Source organism: Schistocerca nitens, chromosome 12 (genome assembly GCF_023898315.1).
Source record: "Schistocerca nitens isolate TAMUIC-IGC-003100 chromosome 12, iqSchNite1.1, whole genome shotgun sequence".
Taxonomy (NCBI): domain Eukaryota; kingdom Metazoa; phylum Arthropoda; class Insecta; order Orthoptera; family Acrididae; genus Schistocerca; species Schistocerca nitens.
This window is the reverse complement of record NC_064625.1, coordinates 123970983-123997167: the sequence shown is the minus strand read 5'-3', so window position 1 is coordinate 123997167 and position 26185 is coordinate 123970983. Positions and strand designations below refer to the sequence as shown.

Sequence of the window (26185 nt, the reverse complement as noted above, 5' to 3'; positions counted from 1 at the left end):
TTCTTGTGATGCCTTGTGTAAGGAGGCTGCTCGCGTTGGTCGAGATCCAATGACTGTTAGCAGAATATGGAATCAGTGGGTTCAGGAGGGTAATACGGAATGCTGTGCTGGACCCCAACGGCCTCGTATCACTAGCAGTCGAGATGACAGGCATCTTATCTGCATGGCTGTAACGGATCCTGCAGCCACGTCTCGATCCCTGAGTCAACAGATATGGGACATTTGCAAGACGACAACCATCTGCACGAACAGTTCGATGATAATTGCAGCAGCGTGGACTATCAGCTTTGGAGACCTTGGCTGCTGTTACCCTTGACGCTGCATCACAGACAGGAGTGCCTGTGATGGTGTACTCAACGACGAACCTGGGTGCACAAATGGCAAAACGTCATTTTTTCGGATGAATCCAGATTCTGTTTACAGCATCATGATGGTTGCATCCGTGTTTGGCGACATTGCGGTGAACGCACATTGGAAGTGTGTATTCATCATTGCCATACTGGCATAATACCCGGCGTCATGGTATGGGGTGCCATTGGTTACACGTCTCGGTCACCTCTTGTCCGCATTGACGGCACTTTGAACAGTGGACGTTACATTTCCGATGTGTTACGACCCGTGGCTCGACCCTTCATTCAATCCCTGCGAAACCCTACATTTCAGCAGGATAATGCACGACCGCACATTGCAGGTCCTGTACGTGCCTTTCCGGCTACAGAAAATGTTCGACTGCTGCCCTGGCCAGAACATTCTCCAGATCTCTCACCAACTGAAAACGTCTGGTCAATGGTGGCCGAGCAACTGGCTCGTCACAATACGCCAGTCACTACTCTTGATGAGCTGTGGTATCGTACCTGTACAATCCATCCAAGCCCTACTTGACTCAATGCCCAAGCGTATCAAGGCCGTTATTACGGCCAGAGGTAATTGTTCTGTGTACTGATTTCTCAGGATCTATGCACCCAAATTGCGTGAAAATGTAATCACATGTCAGTTCTAGTATAATATATTTGTCCAATGAATACCCACTTATCATCTGTGTTTCCTCTTGGTGTAGCAATTTTAATGGCCAGTAGTGTATATGATATTACTAAGATGTTCCAGAGGAACCGACCAGTAAGGAATAAGAAAGGGGAGATACTAACTACACATGAAGAACAATCATGTAGGTGGAAGGAACACTTTAAAGAAGTTCTAAATAGAGGCCTTGGCATTGAGGTTGAAGAATAAGAACAAATGGAGTACAATGATCCTACTCCCAGCATTGCTGTAAATGCACCCGTGAAAGCAGAAATTTGGATAGCACTGAAGCAGCTCAAGAATGGGAAGGTACCAGGACCAGATAATATAACATCTGAGATGCTGAAAACAGGCTTGGGCTCCACTGTCAAGTTATTGTACATCCTTTTAGAGAAGCTGTGGAGAGAGGAGAAACTGCCAACAGATTGGAAACGAGGTATTACCATGAAAATACCCAAAATAGATGTTACTAACTGCAACTGGTGGGGCATTATCCTACTGTCAGTACAGAGGATCATTTTAAATCGCGTTAGGGATTCTGTGGAAGTACAACTGAGGAGAGAGCAGGCGGCTTTTAGAAAATATCGAAGTTGTGTGGACCTTATCAATACTCTCAGAATTATTCTGGAACAAAGTGTGGAGTGCTACCTTACCTTCAATGACTTTGGAAAGGCTTTCGACACTGACAATCAAAGAGTCGTGTGGGATACAATTGCAAAATATGGCATTCCAATGAAGGTTATCATCGAGGAACTATATGAACACTAGGAATGCCAAGTACTACGTAATGGAGAACTAACGGAGCCTTTTCGAGTTAATTCGGGAGTACGACAAGGGTGTATTCTTTTGCCAACACTATTTTTTGTGGTGTTGGACCGTGTGATGAAGAGAGTGACGGGGGGACGGAAGAGAGGTGTGCAATGGGCCATGCGGGATAGCCTCGAAGATTTAGATTTCGCAGACGACATCTGCTTAATGGCACAACGATATCGAGACATCGAAGAGAAACTGGCCGGGTTACATAGAGAGGCGGAAGTTGCAGGCCTAAAGATAAATGTTCGCAAAACCGAAGAAATGCGGATAAATTCGACCGTCACGAATAGGCTGGCCATTAATGGAGAGGACACAGAGCAGGTCCGATCTTTCCTCTATCTCAGAAGTAGTCACGACTACAGGAGGTGCTGAGGAGGACACCAGTAGTTACATCCGCATAGCAAATGGTGCGTTTGTACAACTGTACCCTGTTTAGAGAAATAGTGTACGCCCTGTCGATAGAAATGGAAGAGCATGTAAATGAAGATGAAATGGGAGATGCGATACTGCGTCAAGAGTTTGACAGAGCATTGAAAGACCTGAGCCGAAACAAGGCCCCGGGAGTAGACAACATTCCACTAGAACTACTGACTGCCTTGGGAGAGCCAGTCTTGACAAAACTCTACCATCTGGTGAGCAAGATGTATGAGACAGGTGAAATACCCTCAGACTTCAAGAAGAATATAATAATTCCAATCCCAAAGAAAGCAGGTGTTGACAGATGTGAAAATTACCGAACTATCAGTTTAATAAGTCACAGCTGCAAAATACTAACGCGAATTCTTTACAGACGAATGGAAAAACTGGTAGAAGCGGACCTTGGGGAAGATCAGTTTGGATTCCGTAGAAATATTGGAACACGTGAGGCAATACTGACCTTAAGACTTATATTAGAAGAAAGATTAAGGAAAGGCAAACCTATGTTTCTAGCATTTGTAGACTTAGAGAAAGCTTTTGACAATGTTGACTGGAATACTCTCTTCCAAATTCTAAAGGTGGCAGGGATAAAATACAGGGAGCGAAAGGCTATTTACAATTTGTACAGAAACCAGATGGCAGTTATAACAGCCGAGGGGCATGAAAGGGAAGCAGTGGTTGGGAAAGGAGTGAGACAGGGTTGTAGCCTCTCCCCGATGTTATTCAATCTGTATATTGAGCAAGCAGTAAAGGAAACAAAAGAAATATTCGGAGTAGGTATTAAAACTTTGAGGTTCGCCGATGACATTGTAATTCTGTCAGAGACAGCAAAGGACTTGGAAGAGCAGTTGAATGGAATCGACATTGTCTTGAAAGGAGAATATAAGATGAACATCAACAAAAGCAAAACGAGGATCATGGAATGTAGTCAAATTAAATCGGGTGATGCTGAGGGGATTAGATTAGGAAATGAGACACTTAAAGTAGTAAAGGAGTTTTGCTATTTGGGGAGCAAAATAACTGATGATGGTCGAAGTAGAGAGGATATAAAATGTAGACTGGCAATGGCAAGGAAATCGTTTCTGAAGAAGAGAAATTTGTTAACATCGAGTATAGATTTAAGTGTCAGGAAGTCGTTTCTGAAAGTATTTGTATGGAGTGTAGCCATGTATGGAAGTGAAACATGGACAATAACTAGTTTGGACAAGAAGAGAATAGAAGCTTTCGAAATGTGGTGCTACAGAAGAATGCTGAAGATTAGATGGGTAGATCACATAACTAATGAGGAGGTATTGAATAGAATTGGGGAGAAGAGGAGTTTGTGGCACAACTTGACAAGAAGGGATCATTTGGTAGGACATGTTCTAAGGCATCAAGGGATCACAAATTTAGCATTGGAGGGCAGCGTGGAGGGTAAAAATCGTAGAGGGAGACCAAGAGATGAATACACTAAGCAGATTCAGAAGGATGTAGGTTGCAGTAGGTACTGGGAGATGAAGAAACTTGCACAGGATAGGGTAGCATGGAGAGCTGCATCAAACCAGTCTCAGGACTGAAGACCACAACAACTGCTGTCGATACCAGTCCTTGTCCTGGTGGCGGAACCAGTGGTTCACTGTGTGAATCGCCTCCTCATCGTCCTCAAAATGTCTTCCACGAATGTGTCTGTCCTTGTGGACGACGACATCAGCTCGCTGCGAGATGTCGGGCCGTGGACAGTCTCCCCGACTGCTGCAGATCGTGGAGCTCTGCCGAACCACCTTCTGATGACATCACCCTCCGTGCCTGGTGACTAATTGTACTTCTTCTAACAGCAGATGCTCCACAGAATTTGCACAAGCCTTTGTGAATATTCCCCACAGGTTCTTTCTCTGCAGTGAGAAATTCATTGACAGCACGTTGCTTGTAATGTACGAGGGGGCACCCAAAAGAAACCGGATTGTTGTCATAAAAAATTTATTGATGAGCCTTTTTACAAAATTTCTTCAGTCACCTTCAAAACACTCTCCATTACATGCGATGCACTTGTCAAGTCTCTTTTCCCACTGTTGGAAGCATGTTTGGAACTCTTCAAGTTTGATATTGTCCAGTGCCCTTTGCAAAGCTGTTTTTACCGCCTCCACGCTCCCCTTTTAGCGTTTTTTTCATTCGTGGAAATAGGAAAAAGTCGCACGGGGCTAGGTCCGGCCAATACGGAGTGTGGGGAACGACAGACCACTGAGATGCCAAATAGTGGGTCACTCCTGAGACCGTGTGTGGTGGAGCGTTGTCGTGATGCAGAAACCGGTCACCTGATCGCCAAAGTTCCTGGCATTTCCCCCTCACATCCTCTCGCAGACGCCTTAAAACATCCAAGTAAAAGTGCCGGTTAACAGTCTGGCCAGGGGGTACGAATTCCCGATTCACAATTCCACGAACATCAAAAAAGACAATGATCATAGTCTTCACATTTGACCTCACTTGCCTCGCTTTTTTTGGTCTGGGAGAGTTGGGAGTCCTCCACAGGCTCGACGCTTGCTCGGTTTCCGGGTCGTACCCGTAACACCAACTCTCATCCCCTGTAATGACTTTGTTCGAGAAGTTTGGATGACGTGCAATCTCTGTTTTCAAGTCCTGACACACATTCGTGCGGATGGTTTTTTGCTCCTTTGTGAGAAGGTGCGGAACAAATTTAGCACGTCTCTTGTGCAAATCCTCACTCAAACTCCGCCGGCACGAGCTCCAACCGATTCCTGTCTCTGCTGAAATTTGGTCGATCGTTTGGCGACGATCCTCGTCGATCTTTTGGCGGACCTTTTCAATGTTCTCCATGTTTCGCGATGTTGAAGGGCATCCAGAATGAGCTCGGTCTTCGGCACACATCTCACCACGTTTAAAGCACCCGAACCACTCGAAAACCTGTGTGCGGCTCATTCTGTCCTCCTGGAAAGCTTCCTGAAGCATTTGGTGTGTCTCCATTGCAGTTTTTTTTTTTTTTTTTTAAAGCAGGAAACAAAATTTCACACACACTCTTTGTTCTTTTAAAGTTGCCATAACGACTTCGCAGAGGTAACCCGCCGACAGCCAGAGAAACACAATACCACACTTGCACGTTCAGCTCTACACTGACGCCGTCTGCACAGCTGTTTCGTGAAGGTCTCTACTAACACCATCTAGCGTGAGAACCCTGCACTACGTCTACGACTGGCAGCGCTCTCGGAGTCCGGTTTCTTTCGGGTCCCCCCTCGTACTTCACCTACAGATGCCGTTTTGAAACTGTCCCGCAGCTACACCATCTGTGGGAAGTGACGGAAACTTTGTGTGCTCACTTGGGAGACTTCAGATAATACGTACGTAATGTTTCGCATTTGTAGCATTATTTTCATCTGAGGAAAAAAAAATGAGGTGCAGTTACTTTCTGGGCAACCCTCGTACTTCATAGCAGCTGGGAAGCCACATTGAGGATGACCCCCATGGTCGAATGGAATGTTGTCTCGTGGTGTGGCAGGCAGCAAGAGACATTTGGGGAAGGGGGAGTGAGAGCTGTCCGAGGGCCTCCTTGAACCGTCTGATGAACAGATTTTGGGCACTTTTTGTGGCTGACAAAGACCCTGAGCCAGATGCAGTCACTTGTCCCATACTAACAAATCCAACCTTGCATGAACTATTGCAGCTAGTAAGCCACTACTGCTCTTACTACCCATCCCACTGTCGCAGAGGTTTTTTTCCCAAGGCACGAGCCATGGCACTTTTTTCCGTCTGCTCTTCAAATCGCTACCCTCACTCGCATTTCGTCCACTATCTATCACATGATGGACCGTGTTAATGCGTAGTCTTACCCAGACACACGGATAACATCACAGCCCCCTGTGATCCACTTGCTAGATAACTAACATGTTTACGGAGGTGACAGTAGAACTTTTGATTTGGTCACCACGTTGTTGCGGGTGTGGAGGGGCCCCATCTCTTTTTTAAATTTAAAACTTGTCCTGTTTCAGAGAAAGCCTCTTGATCCACAAGATCAGAGCATTCACAGAGGGTGATTTTTCTGGTAGTTGGGAGCTTCCAATGTGCATACTGGGAAGAGTCATTCTAGATGGGAACAAGTGCTTCCGTATGCCGTGAGGAGCACAAGGATACAGACGACAGCAGGTGGTGGCTCGTGTCGGTACTAAAAATAGTGTTGCTTTGAATCGGAAGAGATTCTCTCCAGTTTCGGGCGGTTACATGAAGTGGTAAAGACTGCCAGTCTTGCTTGCGAGTTGAAGGAACAGCTCACCGTCTATAACATCACTGACAGGAATGACTGTGGACCTTCTCTACAGGACTGAGTGGAGGGTCTGAATCAGAGATCAGATGAATGAAATTTTCACTCTACAGCGGAGTGTGCGCTGATATGAAACTTCCTGGCAGATTAAAACTGTGTGCCGGACCGAGCACTTGCCCGCGAAAGGCAAAGGTCCCGAGTTAGAGTCTCAGTCTGGCACACAGTTTTAATCTGCCAGGAAGTTTCAGAGGTCAGACGGTTCTGCGACCATGTAGGTTGCATATTTCTCTACGTGGCCTGAAAGTGGTGGGTCTTCAGGTTCTGCTTCACAAGTTGTGTGTCTACTACATGGGTAGCAGGGGCTTTGTGGAATGGGCAGGGCAGTTTTTTTAGGTTGGAGGGTCTTGGGGAAAGTGTACAACTGGCTTCAGAGGGTGTGAGACAAACACAGGAAAAGGGTAGACATAGCAAAAATCAGTATTGTAGTTGTAAACTGTCATACCTGTGTTGGGAAAGAACCAGAGCTCCAAGCACTAATCGAAAGCACTGAAGTGCAAATCATTATAGCTACTGAAAGTTGGCTAAAGCTGGAGATAAGTCAGATGAAATTTTTACAAAGAACATAAGCGTTTAGAAAGTATAGATCAAATACAGTTGGTTGTGGGGTCTTTGTTGCTATTAATAATAGTTCATCTTGTAGCAAAATTGAAGTAGATAATTCCAGTGAGTTACTAATAGTAGAGGCTATACTTGATAACCAGAATAGCTATTTTGCAGGCTTGGACAATTCCTATTATTCGGAAGGGATCAACAAATTAGAACAGTGTTGGACAAAGTGTATAAGTCTGAAAGAAGACTATGTCGAAAAATGAAAAAAAACGTTTACCCGAAACACGTAAGTAGTTTTTATTTTTGCACGGACTTTTCAAACGCCCCCTCATGCATTCAATGCTATTCCAATGCCGGAGAGCCCTGGCAGTGGTGATAATGTAAGGGAAATAAGCAGAAGATATGAACTGAAGTTTTTGTTGGGGAGGGCACTCAGCAGAGGTAGTTCATGCAACAATAATGCTGTGGCGGTGTGCCGGTTAGCATTTCTGCCTAGCAAACAAGAAGACCCGGGTTCGAGTTCCGGCTGTAGCACAAATTTTAATTAATTTCTTCTGCTTCAATCATTATCGTAGATAAAGAACAGACTTAAGTGTCTCAGGGAAAAATATAATTATAAGAGGCAAATTTTCATGTTAAAAGAGTTGACATTGAAACCTGTGGGTTTACCATAGTGAAATGTAATCTGTGGAAGATGTGACTAGCCTAACAAATGTACCGTAATTTGTTCTTTGTACAGCTAATGAAACATATATTCGAGAAGTGTCCGAGAATAGAGAAGCTGAAACTGTGGACAACCATGCTGATTGACCAAAGGTGTATGGAATTGTTGTCCAGCTTGGAACATTTGAGCACTCTGGAGGTGCTCCTGGACAAGCCTCATCTGACGCCCGTAAGGCTCCGTCTGTTGACTGATGCCTGTCCACGACTGAAGGAGATACACATCGACTGGAACTATTTTGCCCCACAGGACTTTGAATACTTCTTGAAGGCAAACAAGCATACCCTAACTTCCGCCACACTGCTTTGGACAGTGGGAGAAGCGCAAAAGACGTGAGTGCATTACCATTCTGACACACACACACACACACACACACACACACACACACACACACAGATAGAGAGAGAGAGAGAGAGAGAGAGAGAGAGAGAGAGAGAGAGAGACTGACTGCATGTATTAGTTTCTATTTTTGTGTATATGTTGTGAATCACCCGTAACTTGAACACTCTTTTATGTTATGATTTGTTCAAGACATCAAAACAATATTTCCAGCATATGATAGTCTGTAGGTGAACACACAATTTTATTGCATGTTTAGTTTGCTAAACTGCTGTAATAACCAGCGTATTGAAGCAAGTACATTTTTTAATGGAGCAATATTACGTTTTTAACCACATTTGAAAGCCCCTGAAAATGTGAGTGCAACAGTATAGTATTTGTTAATGCTGCCAATGAAATTTGTCACGAAACTATTCAAGAAATGATCTAAAATTGTAAAGCAAGTTTGCCAGAAACAGCTATGGTGATATAAAGTCTACTAACTGGTGCTCTCGTGTCAGACTCCACATTATAAACAGCAGGAGGATGGGCCTGTGCTATAAAGATTGAATGTCATTTCAGTGCCAATGTTAAAAAGCATTACATCACTGTACCTATATTTTTTTCAATAGCTTTGCGCTATTGTTTAAAAAAAGGTAATTAGAGTTTAAAAAATTATAGTTGCTTCAATTACTCTGTTGATACAAGACTTACAAGTGGGGTATTTTGAGCTCCAGATAGTATGCAACCTCTGCGTGTCTTAACTCTTTCGGAACTGGATTTTTTGTGAAGTAAGAAAAATTTTTATGCTTCAATGCTCAAAGATGATTTTTTTAATGATCTGAGGCAAGATTTATACAGATATGTTTATATGTTTCCAAGAAGATACTTTTTATACAGTTTTGTATACTGGGTCTCAGTTGGCACTGTAACAAAATATACGTAACTAGTATATTAATTGGGAACTCTTTTAAACAGACAGTAGATATAAAATTCCCTGTGTTTTTAGTTAACAACAAATAGGGAGTTATAATGTTCTTGTTAATTAAATGGATGGAAAGAGTTACATACCTCTGACGAACAAAAATGTAGATTTCTCTTTTTCACATTTTACTCTATACTGTCCTTTGAATTCTGGGCATTTTAATGAAGAGGCTAATGTTGTGCTCCAGTGTTCTGAATCTCTCCAGGAGGCCTAGTTTCTACTCTTCATCTCTGAAGGTGATGGGTGATTGCTTTTATTATTGGGGATATCCTTCCCACTTAACACTGGAACCTCAGGCAGCCTCATATAGAAATGTAGGAGATCCACTATTTTCTTTGACGCGAGACCAGTTGCTGTGGCACTTGTCCTGTGTTCTGACCAACTCTGTACCACAGCAAAATCAACAGCATGGAAAACTACCAGTATCCATTTCTTGGATAGTACACATAGTCTGTAATAAGAAATCAGTTGATCGAAAAGATCAATTCAACCCCTGCCACAGATGCACAGTTTTACCGATCAGGTCAGTCGATAGTAACTCGTTTATTTTGTTTCTCCTCGCCCAATAAAATTTGAACTTTGAGCAACTGTTTTGCTGTCCACCCGTTTCACTGGTGTTGTGTCCCCTGTGCTGCAAATTTCTTCTCAAAACACTCTTTCCTTCTTCATTGCTTCGTTGTCTTGACTTAGAGGAGTTTGACAATGCCAGCAGCACAAATGGTTCCTCATTTCAACACTTGAATAAGGAAAAAAATTATCAAAATATATCTTATGCCCCGTTTTTTGCTTCTTTATTACACACTACTGGCCATTAAAAGTGCTACACCAAGAAGAAATGCAGATGATAAACAGGTATTCATTGGACAAATATATTATACTAGAACTGACATGTGATTACATTTTCACGCAGTTTCGATGGATAGATCCTGAGAAATCAGTACCCAGAACAACCACCTCTGGCCGCAATAACGGCCTTGATACGCCTGGGCATTGAGTAAAACAGAGCTTGGATGGAGTGTACAGGTACAGCTGCCCATGCAGCTTCAACACGATACCACAGTTCATCAAGAGTAGTGACTGGCGTATTGTGACGAGCCAGTTGCTCAGCCACCATTGACCAGACGTTTTCATTTGGTGAGAGACCTGGAGAATGTGCTGGACATGACACCAGTCAAACACTTTCTGTATCCAGATAGGCCCGTAGAGGACCTGCAACATGCGGTTGTGCTTTATCCTGCTGAAATGTAGGGTTTTGCAGAGATTGAATGAAGAGTAGAGCCACGGGTCGTAACACATCTGAAATGTAACGTCCCCTGTTCTGAGTGCCGTCAATGCGAACAAGAGGTGACCGAGACATGTAATCAGTGGCACCCCATACCATCACGCTGGGTGATACACCAGTATGGCGATGACGAATACACGCTTCCAATGTGCGTTCACCGCGATGTCGCCAAACACTGATGCGACCATCATGATGCTGTAAACAGAACCTGCATTCATCCAAAAACATGACATTTTGCCATTCGTGCACCCAAGTTTGTCGTCGAGTACACCATCGCAGGTGCTCCTGTCTGTGATGCAGCGTCAAGGGTAACCACAGCCATTATCTCCGAGCTGATAGTCCGTGCTGCTGCAGACGTCGTCAAACAGTTAGTGCAGATGGTTGTTGTCTTGCAAACGTGCCCATCTGTTGACTAAGGGATCGGGACGTGGCTGTACGATCCGTTACAGCCGTGCGGATAAGATGCCTGTCATCTCGACTGCTAGTGATATGAGGCTGTTGGGATCCAGCACGGCGTTCCATATTACCCTCCCGAACCCACCGATTCCATATTCTGCTAACAGTCATTGCATCTCGACCAACGCGAGCAGCAGTGTCACGATCCAATAAACTGCAGTCGCGATAGGCTACAATCTGACCTTTATCAAAGCTGGAAACATGATGGTACGCATTTCTCCTCCTAACACAAGGCATCACAACAACATTTCACCAGGCAACGCCAGTCAACTGCTGTTTGTGTATGAGAAATTGGTTGGAAACTTTCCTCATGTCAGCACGTTGCAGGTGTCGCCACTGGTGCCAACCTAACCTAACCTAACCTAACCTAACCTAACCTAACCTGTGTGAATGCTCTGAAAAGCTAATCATTTGCATATCACAGCATCTTCTTCCTGTTGGTTAAATTTCGCGTCTGTAGCAAGTCATCTTCGTGGTGTAACAGTTTTCATGGCTGATAGTGTTATATGTGGTGTCTGTTCTTTTGGACGGGTCCGAAAGAACGCACTCAGTTTTGATGCTGCAGCCTCCACGAATGAAGACATGAGGACATGTCCGAAAGAACAGACACCATATACGTAATTAAGGTGAGGGTGGCCAACGATCCCTTCAGTGCGGATGCTCACAATGCTCAAACTGCTACGGGAACTGGTGATAAACCGAGAATTTGGGTCCGACAGATGTGCTAGAGCTATCTGTGTCCGGATGGCGTAGTGGTCGGAACGTCTCCCGTCTCCCAGCTGGGTCCGAATCCTGGCCTTGACAGATTTTCAACTTTCCCCACTGACTTAATCCATTTCTACTGGCAGCTAATGTCACTAATTCCTTTGTCTCGATTCTTTTTTTTATTCACTGCGCTGAAACTAATGTTGTCCCTTGCCCAAATAACTCTGACAAAGAGAGTTGAGATTCAGTTGATGCTCTCTGTTAAGAAATAAAATTATAAGCTTACTACTAACATGTAATTTTTGATACCTCACAGAGCTGCTATTCCCTTAATATACTGCTTTACAGACCTGCCCTACAAATAGGGTCATTGCCACGACTCCTAACTCTTTATCTGCCGATAACTAGGAGTAATTCTGTCAGACAGCAAAGGACTTGGAAGAACAGTTGAACGGAATGGACAGTGTCTTGAAAGGAGGATATAAGATGAACATCAACAAAAGCAAAACGAGGATAATGGAATGTAGTCAAATTAAATCGGGTGATGCTGAGGGGATTAGATTAGGAAATGAGACACTTAAAGTAGTAAAGGAGTTTTGCTATTTAGGGAGTAAAATAACTGATGATGGTCGAAGTAGAGAGGATATAAAATGTAGACTGGCAATGGCAAGGAAATCGTTTCTGAAGAAGAGAAATTTGTTAACATCGAGTATAGATTTAAGTGTCAGGAAGTCGTTTCTGAAAGTATTTGTATGGAGCGTAGCCATGTATGGTAGTGAAACATGGACGATAACCAGTTTGGACAAGAAGAGAATAGAAGCTTTCGAAATGTGGTGCTACAGAAGAATGCTGAAGATAAGGTGGGTAGATCACGTAACTAATGAGGAGGTATTGAATAGGATTGGGGAGAAGAGAAGTTTGTGGCACAACTTGACTAGAAGAAGGGATCGGTTGGTAGGACATGTTTTGAGGCATCAAGGGATCACAAATTTAGCATTGGAGGGCTGCGTGGAGGGTAAAAATCGTAGAGGGAGACCAAGAGATGAATACACTAAGCAGATTCAGAAGGATGTAGGTTGCAGTAGGTACTGGGAGATGAAGAAGCTTGCACAGGATAGAGTAGCATGGAGAGCTGCATGAAACCAGTCTCAGGACTGAAGACCACAACAACAAAAACTACTAGACATCTGTCGAGCAGGGCAGAATATGTGGCCAAACTTTATAAAACCTGTCTTTAAGTGTCAGCTGGTATATCTTTGTTGTTAAGTAGTTGCAAATTAGTTCTCAGTTTGAGAAACCTGCCTCTGGACATTATTGCCTCAGAATAATTGCATTTTCAGTGTCATGTCCCAGTACATTTGAACTCTGGAAAATCTTTGAGTTTCCGTAGTTATATGAAGTCAAAACAAACTTTTGAGTTCTGCTGCTGTAGTTCCTTTGAAATTGCTAATATTTCCACTCTGCAATGCACATGTGTTTGTCATATCAGCCACAATACCAAAGGTGCCATCAGGAATGTACTTAACTGATAAGAGTTGAAGGAGAATGTAACTGTGACACTCGGTATGCTGTTTCCATTCGGAATATGAATCCACTATACACTGACAGAAAAAAAAATTGCTACATCAAGGAGGAGTTTTGCTATGTAAACGAGAGTTAGTTAGGTGTGTTTCTACATCTGAAAGATGCATATTCAAATTTTTGTGCCAGTCGCATAAGAGTGGTGTAGTAGTGTTGCTATGAGGATGCAGATCAGGTTTGCTCTAGATGCACACTGTAACAGTTGCGAGCATTAGTTACCAGAATGAAATGTTCACCCTGCAGTGGAGTGTGTGCTGATATGAAACTTCCTGGCAGATTAAAACTGTATGCCTGGCCGAGAGTCGAACTCGGGACCTTTGCCTTTTGCGTGCAACTGTTCTACCAACTGAGCCACCCGAGCACGACTCACAACCCATCCTCGGAGCTTCAGTTCTGCCAGTACCTCGTCTCCTTCTTTGAGCACTACCTCGGGCACTTGCCCGCGAAAGGCAAAGGTCCCGAGTTCGAATCTCGGTCCAGTATTAATCTGCCAGGAAGTTTCATATCATCGTTAGTTACCTTTGGGATTAGACGTGGTGAGTTGTTAGTCAATAACACCTTTAAGGTAACAAAGATGCTTTTGAGTTTGAATGAGGTCGTTTAGTAGGGCTGTGAGAAGCTGATGTTCATTTTGTGACACTGCAGATCTAATAGGAACATTACGTAGATAGATTGTGGGCAGTTGGGAATGCCTGTCTCATGGGAAGCGTGCAAGGGATAAGTCCCTGCAGTTGCGCTATTCATCTGTGTCAGCGGTGGCTCAAATGGATAGAATGTCTGCCGTGTAAGCAGGAGATACCGGGTTCGAGCCCCGGTCGAGGCACACATTTGCAGCTGTCCCCATCGAGGTATGTCAACACCACCTGTCGGCAGCTGAGGGTTTCAGTTATTTATCATTTACTGCAGAAAGACTCGGCGGGAATGTGGCGCTACACACAATTGCTGGCAGCATTGGTCACGGGAATGTACGGTCACGAGAAGGTCGGGCCGTGGAAGGCCACGTGGCAGGTACTGAGAGGGAAGACGGTCGTGTCTGTTGTACGCCTCTGACGTGTCATTTTGCATCTGCAGCAGCAATTTGGGCTGCAGTTGGCACCACAGTGACACAACAAACTGTTAAAAACCGGTTACTCATTGGACAGCTCAGAGCCAGGTGCCCTGTACCGTGCAGTCCACGTGGTGCCAAGTGGGAGCTCATTGGAGAGCGGGATGGAGGTCTGTCGTGTTTTGTGATGAAATTTCGTTTTGCCTCGGTGTCAGTGATGGCCGTGTGTTGCTGAGGAAAGGGTGACTTGAAGACCTGCTACCAACCTGTCTGCTCGCTAGAAACTCTGGATCTACACTCGTGCTCATAAATTAAGGATAACTGCAGAATGTGGTGCCACACAACGTGGCACTACACAAAACTGGCACTAATAGCATAGGCACATAGGGAACACACACGACACAGATCTGTAAGTTCACGGTATTGGTGATAAGTTGAGAAAACCGTCCTGAAACACGTGTGCTACATAACGCCACTGTTTCCTGCGCATGTGCCCCGACATCAATATGGGATAGGATCACCGTGCACATGTACACAGGCCACACAATGGGTTGGCATACTCTGGATCAGGTGGTTGAGCAGCTGCTGGGGTATAGCCTCCCATTCTTGCACCAGTGCCTGTCGGAGCTCCTGAAGTTTGAAGACGTGCAGTGATACGTCGACCGATAGCATTCCAGACGTGCTCTATGGGATTTAGGTCTGGAGAACATCCAGGCCACTCCATTCACCTGATATGTTCTGTTCCATGATGGCAGCTCGGTGGGGGGCCGTGCATTATCATCCATCAGGAGGAAGGTGGGACCCACTGAACCCCTGAAAAGGCGGACGTACTGGTGCAAAATGACGTCCCGATACACCTGACCTGTTACGGTTCCTCTGGCAAAGACATGCAGGGGTGTACATGCACCAATTATAATCCCACCCATACAATCGAACCACGACCTCCATACAGGTCCCTTTCAAGGACATTAAGGGGTTGGTATCTGGTTCCTGATTCACGCCAGATGAAAACCCAGTGAGAATCAATGTTCAGAATACACATGGACTCGTCTGTGAACATAAACCTGGGACCACTGTTCCAATGACCATGTACTGTGTTCTTAATACCAGGCTTTACGGGCTCTCCTGTGACCAGGGGTCAGTGGAATGCACCTTCCCGTCTCCGGGCGAATAAACCATGTCTGTTCAGTCATCTGTTGACTGTGTGTCTGGAGACAACTGTTCCAGTGGCTCCTGTAAGGTCCCAAGCGAGGCTACCTGCAGTACTCCGTAGCTGTCTGTGGGCACTGATGGTGAGATATCGGTCTTCTTGTGGTGTTGTACACTGTGGACGTCCCGTACTGTAGGACCTGGACACGTTTCCTGTCTCCTGGAATCGTTGACATAATCTTGAGATTACACTTTGTGGCACATGGAGGGCCCGTGCTACGACCTGCTGCTTTTGACCAGCCTCCAGTCACCCCAGTATTCTACCCATCATGTTGTTGTTGTTGTTGTTGTTGTTGTCTTCAGTCCTGAGACTGGTTTGATGCAGCTCTCCATGCTGCCCTATCCTGTGCAAGTTTTTTCATCTCCCAGTACTTACTGCAACCTACATCCTTCTGAATCTGCTTAGTGTATTCATCTCTTGGTCTCCCTCTACGATTTTTACCCTCCACGCTGCCCTCCAATGCTAAATTTGTGATCCCTTGATGCCTCAAAACATGTCCTACCAACCGATCCCTTCTTCTAGTCAAGTTGTGCCACAAACTTCTCTTCTCCCCAATCTTATTCAATACCTCCTCATTAGTTACGTGATCTACCCACCTTATCTTCAGCATTCTTCTGTAGCACCACATTTCGAAAGCTTCTATTCTCTTCTTGTCCAAACTGGTTATCGTCCATGTTTCACTACCATACATGGCTACGCTCCATACAAATACTTTCAGAAACGACTTCCTGACACTTAAATCTATACTCGATGTTAACAAATTTCTCTTCTTCAGAAACGCTTTCCTTGCCATTGCCAGTCTACATTTTATATCCTCTCTACTTCGACCATCATCAGTTATTTTGCTCCCCAAATAGCAAAACTCCTTTACTACTTTAAGTGTCTCATTTCCTAATGTAATTCCCTCAGCATCACCCGACTTAATTCGACTACATTCCATTATTCTCATTTTGCTTTTGTTGATATTCATCTTATATCCTCCTTTCAAGACACTGTCCTTTCCGTTCAACAGCTCTTCCTAGTCCTTTGCTGTCTCTGACAGAATTACAATGTCATTGGCAAACCTCAACGTTTTTATTTCTTCTCCATGAACTTTAATACCTACTCCGAATTTTTCTTTTGTTTCCTTTACTGCTAGCTCAATATACAGATTGAATAACATCAGAGATGGGCAACAACCCTGTCTCGCTCCCTTCCCAACCACTGCTTTCTTTTCATGCCCCTCGACTCTTATAACTGCCATTTGGTTTCTGTACAAATTGTAAATAGCCTTTCGCTCCCTGTATTTTACCCCTGCCTCCTTTAGAATTTGAAAGAGAGTATTCCAGTCAACACTATCAAAAGCTTTCTCTAAGTCTACAAATGCTAGAAATGTAGGTTTGCCTTTCCTTATTCTATTTTCTAAGATACGTCGTAGGGTCAGTATTGCCTGACGTGTTCCAACATTTCTGGGCAATCCAAACTGATCTTCGCCGAGGGTGGCTTCTACCAGTTTTTCCATTCATTTTTAAAGAATTCGCGTTAGTATTTTGCAGCTGTGACTTATTAAACTGATAGTTCGGTAATTTTCACATCTACCCATCATAATGTCATCAGTGTGTGTTCTTTGAGCCATTTTCAACACACAGTCACCATTAGCACGTCTGAAAACGTCTGCACCATACTCTGACTTGTACGAACACACCTCTGCATATGTGGACTGCTGCCAGCGCCACCGTGCGACGACCGCAGGTCAAATGCACCGCATGCTCATACCCCGAGGTGATTTAAACCCGCAAACTGCCCACCAGAGTGTTGTTTCACTACGTATCGGCATTATCCTTAATTTATGAGCATGAGTGTACATCTGCGGTTATGGTCTGGGATCTGATGTCATATGAAGGCAGGAGCACTCCCGTGGTTATCCTGCACACCCTGACTGCAGATCTGTAAGTCTGTCTGGTGATCTGACCTGTTATTGCTCTATGTAGTGTCGACATGTTACCTCGGCCTGCTCGATCACCGTTTCTGTCTCCAAATCGAGCAGGTATGGGACATCATCGGATGACAATTCCAGTGTCACCCACAAATGGCATTAACTGTTCCTGCATTGACTGAACAACTGCAACAGACAGGGAACTCCATTACACAAATTGACCTCCAGCATCTGTACAACACAATGCATGCACATTTGCATGCTTGCATTCAACATTGTGGCAGTTAAATTTTTTGTTAATATATCAGCATTTCATATTTGCAATGGCTTATCGCACACCTACATGAACCTGCGGTCTCGCAACGTCAATCTCTGAAATATGTTATCTAGACAAATGTATTCCCAACATTTTATTATTCTGCAATAATTATTTTTTGGTGGCGCAGTTTTTTCCCCCCATTAGTATAGAATTTGGCTAATGACTCCACTTGCTGGCCTTTCCGATAAAATGAATTTTATATCACTAATTCCACTGATTTTCAAATGGAGTGCAGCAGTCAGTCATTTCCTTTCTAACTTTATTACAGCAAATCCAGATTTTGGCTAGTAACTGGACATTATTAATGCAGTATTTTAAAGTTTTAGTACATGCCCAATTACGTCAACCCCTGTAGTTCGTGCTCCTGTCCCAGTTCATTCGAGACTACTGTATAAAGATGGTAGGCTTTGCACAGAACACATCGATTGGCTGTATTGTTTAAATTATTACTCAATATTTAAATTTGGACAAAGTGAAGAAGGCATAGCTGAATTAATCTGTGCATAGCTTTTTGATGTTGTCGAAGTTATGGGCGATGTTCCGAGGCTGCTGCTGCTGCTGCTGCTACTTGTGCGAGTTTATACAAATAGGTTTTGGTAAGATGATTGATGTTTGTCTTTAAATAAAAAGTCTTGGCTATGATGCTGTTTTCCACCAGATGGTTTCCTTCCAAATTCTGATACACTTACACTACGGGTTATAATATTCACACGTATTAGTGACAACAGGTTTAAGAGCGATCCTCAAAACGCAAGCAGTTCCTGACAACCGAGTGCGTTGTTTGCATCGAAGCATCGGAGACCTCGTAAAACCTCCAGGTTCAGGCTGGAGTTGTTGTTGTGGATTTTATTTACAAACTCTTGACACAGGTTAATACTGTTACAAATACTAGAAAAATGTGAAGATTACAGGTTGAGAATAATGCTTACAGTAACTAGTGGTAATTATTTATGGAAATATGATGTTTTATTGTGTTTACAATGGTATACCTAATTTGACTTCAGCATGTTTTCCACTCTGATTTTCAAACAGATGTTTTGCAGTTTTGTGTTTCTCTACAAATAGGTTACATCTGTTTTATGTCCATGTCATAATTTACAAATAATGAAAGTAATTTTGGTGTGAACAGTTTTGTGAATCAATGATGCTTTTGAATTCAAAATTACGATGCAATTTTCATATTTAAGATTTAGCAATTTCCTGTTTGGGATAAAACTAACAAAAAATAGCAGTCTCTGGGTCACCTTCAACATTCAAAATAACCTTCCTCCCATAACAATGTGTCATTTTGTTCCATTAATATTGACTTGCAAGGAATGACTACATTTTTGTGTACCCTTCTGTATGTTTTTAGCACTGCGGATAGTGACACAGGGGTTGAAATGTTGCTAGATCTGCAGTAAATAGATTACTAGGAACTGATTGCTGTACATTTCTCTGTTTTGAGATTGTCTAACCTGTCTGATGTAGATGCTTTCCAGGTGTTGAAGTCTTTCTCTTTCATTCTGATGTATTCTTGAAATCTACCTTTGAATGTGCTGCCAGTTTGTCCTATATACCCAGTGGAGTGTGAATTTCCTTTTACTTCATATGGACTGGATTTACTCACCGGATTTAATTTCTCGAATTTCATTCTTAGAAGAATTACTAGTTTATTAGTTATGTGGAACCCAGTACACGTGTTTATTTCATTAAATACTTGTATGATCTTCTTAGATGTGATAGCAACATATGGCAAACTAATGACTTGGTTTCACCCTCTCTTCTTAGTAGGGTAATTTCCTGTTTAACATAACTCCCACTATAAAAGATTTTATTTCCCAGTTGTATATTTCCGACATCAAATGTGCCCTATATTACTTTTTGGTAGTAATGTCTCTCAAAGTGTCCAGATCATTATTTACTACTTCAGCACACCTCGAGTTGTAAGTCTGCTTCTCAAGCAACACAGGTTTTATTAAACACACATTGCAGAACCAGCGACTAGCTGTCAAATAAGCTACCGTGAAAATACTGATATGAAGAATATAATCTGACAACTACATGCCATAAAATGTCAGATCAGGTGATAATCAACCATTGTCACTACAGTAACGCCACTGGAACATGACTAACAAGCAAATAGGTGCCGACAGAACAGTCAGTATTGCAGGGGTGTCAAAACTTTCAGATGTAACCTGATAATTGTACAATGTCCTCGAAACACATATAACAGGTGGCAGGTGCAGAAAAATAAAAATCGTTTCTTAGTTAATATCAAAGATTCACGTCCATATATTAGAATTTGCATAGCCATTATTTTGCAAATTTTAGCTTTGTATCCTTCCATGCCTTGTCACCCAAAGTTTTGATTATTGTGCCACAAATCATCTGAAACTGATGTAATTTATTATTTTTAGATAATAGCTGTTATATATTTGGTTTAGGCAATATATTGCAAACTGGAGGTCATTTACTGGGTTCCGAATAATTATTTGCTATCGGCAAAGAGCTGAGTGAAACTACCTGACGGATTAAAACTGTGTACTGGACTGACACTTGAATTCGGGACCTCCGCCTTTCGCGGGCAAATGCTCCACTGATGGAGCTACCCGAGCATGAAACTCAAACCATTCTCACAGCTTTACTTCAGAGCAAGCTGGGAGCTGATGAGAGCAGAGTGAAAATTTCATTCCAAAGAGCAGTGTGTGTGATGGACCTTGCTATCGGTGGGAAGGCTAGTGCGCCTCAGCGATATAGATAGCTGTACTGTAGGTGCAACTGCAGCAGGAGGGGTATATATTGAGAGGCCAGACAAACATTTGGTTCCTAAAGAGGGGCAGCCTTTTCAGTAGTTGCAGGGGCAACACTCTGGATGATTGACAATCTGGCTTTGTAAAATCAACCAAAACGGCCTTGCGGTGCTGGTACTGCAAATGGATGAAAGCAAGGGGAAATTAAGGTTGTAATTTTTTCTGAGGGTGCATACAGCTCTACTGTATTGTTAAATGGCGATGTCATCCTCATGGGTGAAATATTCCAGAGGTAAGATAGTCCTCCATTCAGATCTCTGGGTGGGGACTACTCAGTCTGACATCATTACCGGGAGAAACAGAACTAGCTTCCTGTGGATTAGAGTGTGGAATGTCAGATCCCTTATTCAGGCAGGTAGGTTAGAAAATTTAAAAAGAGAAATGGATAGGTTATAGTTATAGTGGGAATTGAAGTTTAGTGGCAGAAGGAACAAGACTTCTGGTCAGGTGAATACAGGGTTATCAATACAAAATCAAATAGGGGTAATGCAGGAGTAGGTTTAATAATGAACAAAAAAATATGAGCACGGATAAGTTACTACAAACAGAATAGTGAACGTGTTACTGTAGCAAAGACAGACACGAAGCCCACGCCTACAACAGTAGTACAAGTTTATATGCCAACAAGCTCCACAAATGATGAAGAAATTGAAGAAACGTATTATTGTAACCATCGCGTGGCACAGTACTCGTTAAAGCCTGTGCTATGGTAAGTGAGCGGGGTTCACCTTATGAGAAAGGATTTTCGTATAGATATCGACCGCGTGTACCTGAATGGTGGCAAATCAGACTTATACCCACTCTGTAATAACAATGACCCGTCGAGCAAGTTCGAAATGCAATTACACGTCAGTATGGACCAAAAGCAAACCAGAAGATGCTACCAATTTGATAATAATACGGTTGCCAGCCTAATTAGGCATTAACTGAGTTTCTTCCCTGTACAAGTTGGTATATATTCATGCAAAACACTGCATAATATAGTAGAATTTTAGAACCAGAAAATCTATTGAACTGATGGTTTCACGTTTTGTACTGATCTGGAAAAAACCATGAATACATAACACTATACTATAATGTATACTACAAAGCTTTATACTCTCTATTAATCTGATTAAAATCGGGCATAGGTTACCCTAGAAATAGCACTTTCGAGCCACACACAAAATGTCAATTTTGATAAAGATAAAACACTGATAAATTTTGACTTTTATATTGACTTTAACTTTTGCTGGTCAAACAAATTTAGAACATTTCAGAATTCAAATGAATAAAAAAAGGGGGGGGGGGAGACCCTGAAACTCTTATGATCACTATATTAAAAGAATTGATTACCGAATTTATTATGCGTTCAAGATTTCCAGTATATAAGTTACTACTCTTTTCATCTTATTTACTGCTCATTTAAATACCTTTATATCTGTCTCGAAATAATAAACTTCATTACTATATCAATGTTATAGTTATCTTTCAACTTTGTTAGACCTTCGTTATTCATTTACTGATTCAATAACAAAACACTTCTTTAAACACCATTCTAACATAGCTAGGACTGCGAATAATTATTATTAACACAAAATTTAATTTTTTGTTTCGGGACACTCGGATTGCACAATATTTGGAAACGACCCTGTCTAGGTTAGTTGTGAGGATAATTAAATGATGGGAAAGTTCTGGTAAAATTTAGGTTATTATTGCACAGTTCCCTCTCTGATCCGTACAAATACAGTACTAAAAGTTTCAACCTGCTAGTATCGATGCGGCGGTTGGCGGGCGGCGAGATGACGAGGCACAGAGCACACATACAACCACAGCTATGGCTCTTGACGTATCGGCACTTTAATTCTTCTTAGCGTCGCAATACTTTTCCATTTAGTGCCTATGGAATTTTGCCATGCTGTGTGGGCGTTGGAACAGCATACCCGAGGCTCAGTGAAACTACGTCTTCCAGGAGAGCCTCCTCACTCCAGAAGGTGTTGCTCAGACCAATGCCAAACTCCAACTACTGAGCCCGTTGTGCCGTGCAGTACGCGCGTGCATTTTCCCGTGCTCGCCTGCCATCCACCTTTTACCGCTCCCTGACAGGCCGGGTATTCACCCGAGGTTTTGCATTCTACATATCCTAACACATTGCCTACGTATGGACCAGATCCACAGTTACAATTTTAAACATCTTACAACAGTCTCAACATTTGTTACATTTCAATTCTATCACAATATTACTTGACATTTGACATAAACATTAATATTCACATTGAAACTTGTTTACAGTTTTCGTAACATAATGACATGAAACAAAAAAGAAATGAAATCAGAACATCAATTACACAAGTTTATCGAAAAATCAGAAGGAAAAAAAAATTACTTATGTGAACAATAGTACAGTGTCATTGTTTTTACATTATGATATAAAAGAAATTATTCAATAGTCATGGGGAGGGGGGAGACTGAAATTCGATAGTAGGAAAAGGAAGACAAGTTAAAATAGTAGGGAATGAAAGGGGAGCTGCCTGGTAGAATTTTGCACAGAGCATGTGTTAATCGTAGCCAAAAGTTGGTTAAAAATCATGAAGGAAGGCTGCATGCATGGATGAGCCCTGGAGGCACTGTAAGGTCTCAGATTATGTAATAAGACAAATATTTCAGAACCAGATTTTAAATTGTAGGCCAGTTCCAGGGGCAGTTGTGGACTCTGACCACAATCTGTTGCTTATGAATTGTAAATTGAAAGTGAAGAAACTGCAAAAATGTGGGAATTTAAGGAGATGGGACCTGGATAAACTGAAAGAACCAGAGGTTGTAGAGAGTTTGAGAGAGCATTAGGGAACGATTGACAAGAATGGGGGAAAGCACTACAGTAGAAGAATGTAGCTTTAAGACATGAAAAAGAGAAGGCAGCAGAGGATCAAATAGGTAAAAGAAAAGGGCCTAGTAGGAACCCTTGGATAACAGAAGAGAAATACTGAATTTAATTGATGAAAGGAGAAAATACAAAAATGCAGTAAATGAAGCAAGCGAAAAGGAATACAAATGTCTCAAAAATGAGATTGGCTAGAAGTGCAAAATGGCTAAGGAGGAATGGCTAGAGGACAAATGTAAGGATAGAGAAACATATATTGCTAGGGGAAATATAGATGCCGCCTAAAGGAAAATTGGAGAGACCTTTGCAGAAAAGAGAACCCCCTCTATGAATATCAAGAACTCAGATGGTAAACAAGTCTTAAGAAAAGAAGGGAAAGCTGAAAGGTGGAAGGAGCATATAGCAATAATGGACGTAAGTGAAGATGAGATTGGTGAAGGTTACTGTGTGACTGTGTATCATCAAATTATGTGATACAAGCATATTATATTATTGTAAAAGTGCTGTTGGATTTCACAATAAGAGACATACATTTATTATATAATGTATGTGTGTATGGCATGTTGAGGGTTTGCAATATTTATAAATTTTCCTATTCCGATATCATTCTCATGTCAATTTTTATATTAATCTTTATATTTTATTCATATGTTTTTTCTTCAGAAAGATTTGGTGTGTTCCCTTAGGTGATACTGACCATAGAAACATTTGAAACACAGATATTCCAAACACCATGAGCATCACGTGAATGCCAGTTTGTTGCAGTGACATTTCTTCTTATGAATCTCACTCGGTAAATAAGTTTCATTAACATTGATGAAGATTTCGCATGCTGGCAATCATTTTGTGGCAGACTGCATATAAGAGGTCGCTTTCCCGGAAATTGGTGCTTGCAATTGATTGTGAATCGAGATACACTACAGAAGTTTCACTGAAAACAATTTCAGATAATTTTTCATTTTTTAAAAAAAAGTCATTTATCTTGTATGAAATTAGTAGGCGAATAAAGATGGCACTAAATCAATATACATTGGAAAACATTCGTGTAGTAATCTTCTACAGACATAGGTATATAAATGAAAAACAGAAGTAAAAGTAATGATGGGGTTTCGAATAAAGAAGCTGTGACCCTAACGTCTGTGCCACCGTTTGTCTGAGGATACTGTACAGTAAAAGGCACGTGAAGTCCCTGGAAAACACCTGAAAAATTTTGACTATCAGTTTTTCATAAACAGTTAAGTGTGTTTGAACAAGTTGAGATACTTGTTCACTTATTATGACCCTTCTGAGCAAAGTTTGTGGGTAATCAGGTTGTAGTACTTTCAGTGTTCTGGTCATAAGTGTATGTGGAATGTAGCAAGTGAAAGGCTACACCCTAGATGCATTCATTTGTTGATCTTTAGTGGTCCTGTCTTTTCTTTCCCAGTATTTATCAGCATTTTTTGTGTGCCGATACAAATTAGTTGTTACTCTTATTAAATGTTTCGATACCCTCATTTTTTGAAGATGTGCGAAAGCTTAATTCTGTTCTTTCTGTCAAAAACCTTTTCAGTTGGAGTTTCCATCTTGCGTTCTCACCATTTTTCAGTTAACTGGCACGCGGTACTAACATCCCCCCTAGAACACCACCCCTTTCTCAAGCCATTTTCTCATCATCCGTTAGAAAGACACAAGGTATCTTGCTCATTCTGCTGTTAATACTTATTGTGTAGAGTTCATAAGAAGCCTTTAGTACACTTATTCCTCTATACGTGTTGTCTCAAATCTTTTTCATCACATTGAAATGGGTACACAACTGATGACATTGAGATAGAGAACCGATAGTCAGAAATGCGTATTATTGTGCACATACACAGCGTAGACCGCATAACGACAACATAGCTCATAGTAATTGTTTAAAGTGATGAGCTCCAGTCTCGGTGCCTGTATGGCAGCGACGAATGAACTTGTGGTGCACTTTTCCAGAGATCCTGGTTGTCTGTTGTACCGGGAGACAGGCAGCACGGATCTTTGGTAGTTAGGGGTGTACACTGTTTACCACCTACCACCGCCTGTTCCTTTGTGCAATACTCATCCGGAATCTTTGCGGGAGTATGGTAGAAGTGCATGTGCCCTTGCAAATAGATGCATTGATATTGGTGGTCATCACTTCTAACAGTATTGTAATTTGTTGTTGTATGGTGTACCCTGTGTACGTCCGTAACACAATAAATATGCATTTCCGACTATTGATTCCCTGTCTCAATATAATCATTTGTGGACACACTATCACCTATTTCAATTTGACCAAAAATGTTTGAGAGAGACCGCAATTCTCGTAGACATTTCCTCCTCTTTGCAGAGTGATATCACCTCCACTGGCTTCCACGAATCAGGTACTACCTTTCTCTTTCAGCATCCATTTAAGAGATGTAAGATGTTCTGCTGTAGCTGTAATCCTCCATATTTTAGAATTGCTACACCAATTCCAGGCCTGAAAACTTTCTCGTTTCTCAGAGCCTTCTGTATCTCATCTAGGGTGATGTCCATTCTTGATACAGAATTTGGTCCCCTTCAATCTCTGAAGTTGCTGTTTCTTCCTCTTCTTTATCATCTTCTCACTCCACAGTTCTTAGGTGTTTTACGCAAGTTTTATTACCAATAACATTTACGTGTGCATGTAAAATTTTTAAGAATGAAATGTGTCGCATGCCAACAGGTCTGTCGTGCCTCTGCTGAAACAGTGTAGCACTTCACTCAGAAAACTGCGGCTGGTGTATTTTGACACACCGCGTGCGATGGAGACTGTGGCGTTTGAAGCTCTCGGAGAACTGCACAGTCTGCACGAGCTGTCCATGCAGTATCTGAGTACATATGAACCCAAACTGATCTCTCGTGCATTTCGGTAAGTT

The 26185-nt window shown here is 42.3% G+C and overlaps 1 protein-coding gene across 2 annotated transcripts in view; it reads left to right on the top strand.

Moving 5' to 3' along the window:
- The window catches only part of LOC126215057 (uncharacterized), a 128390-nt gene that overhangs the window by 54585 nt on the left and 47620 nt on the right, over positions 1 to 26185 (top strand). For both annotated transcript variants that reach the window (XM_049941705.1, XM_049941706.1), the window contains 2 exons: positions 7845 to 8158; positions 25993 to 26178. In XM_049941705.1, coding sequence (XP_049797662.1) covers positions 7845 to 8158; positions 25993 to 26178 — 500 coding nt within the window. The remainder of the gene's footprint in view (positions 1 to 7844; positions 8159 to 25992; positions 26179 to 26185) is intronic.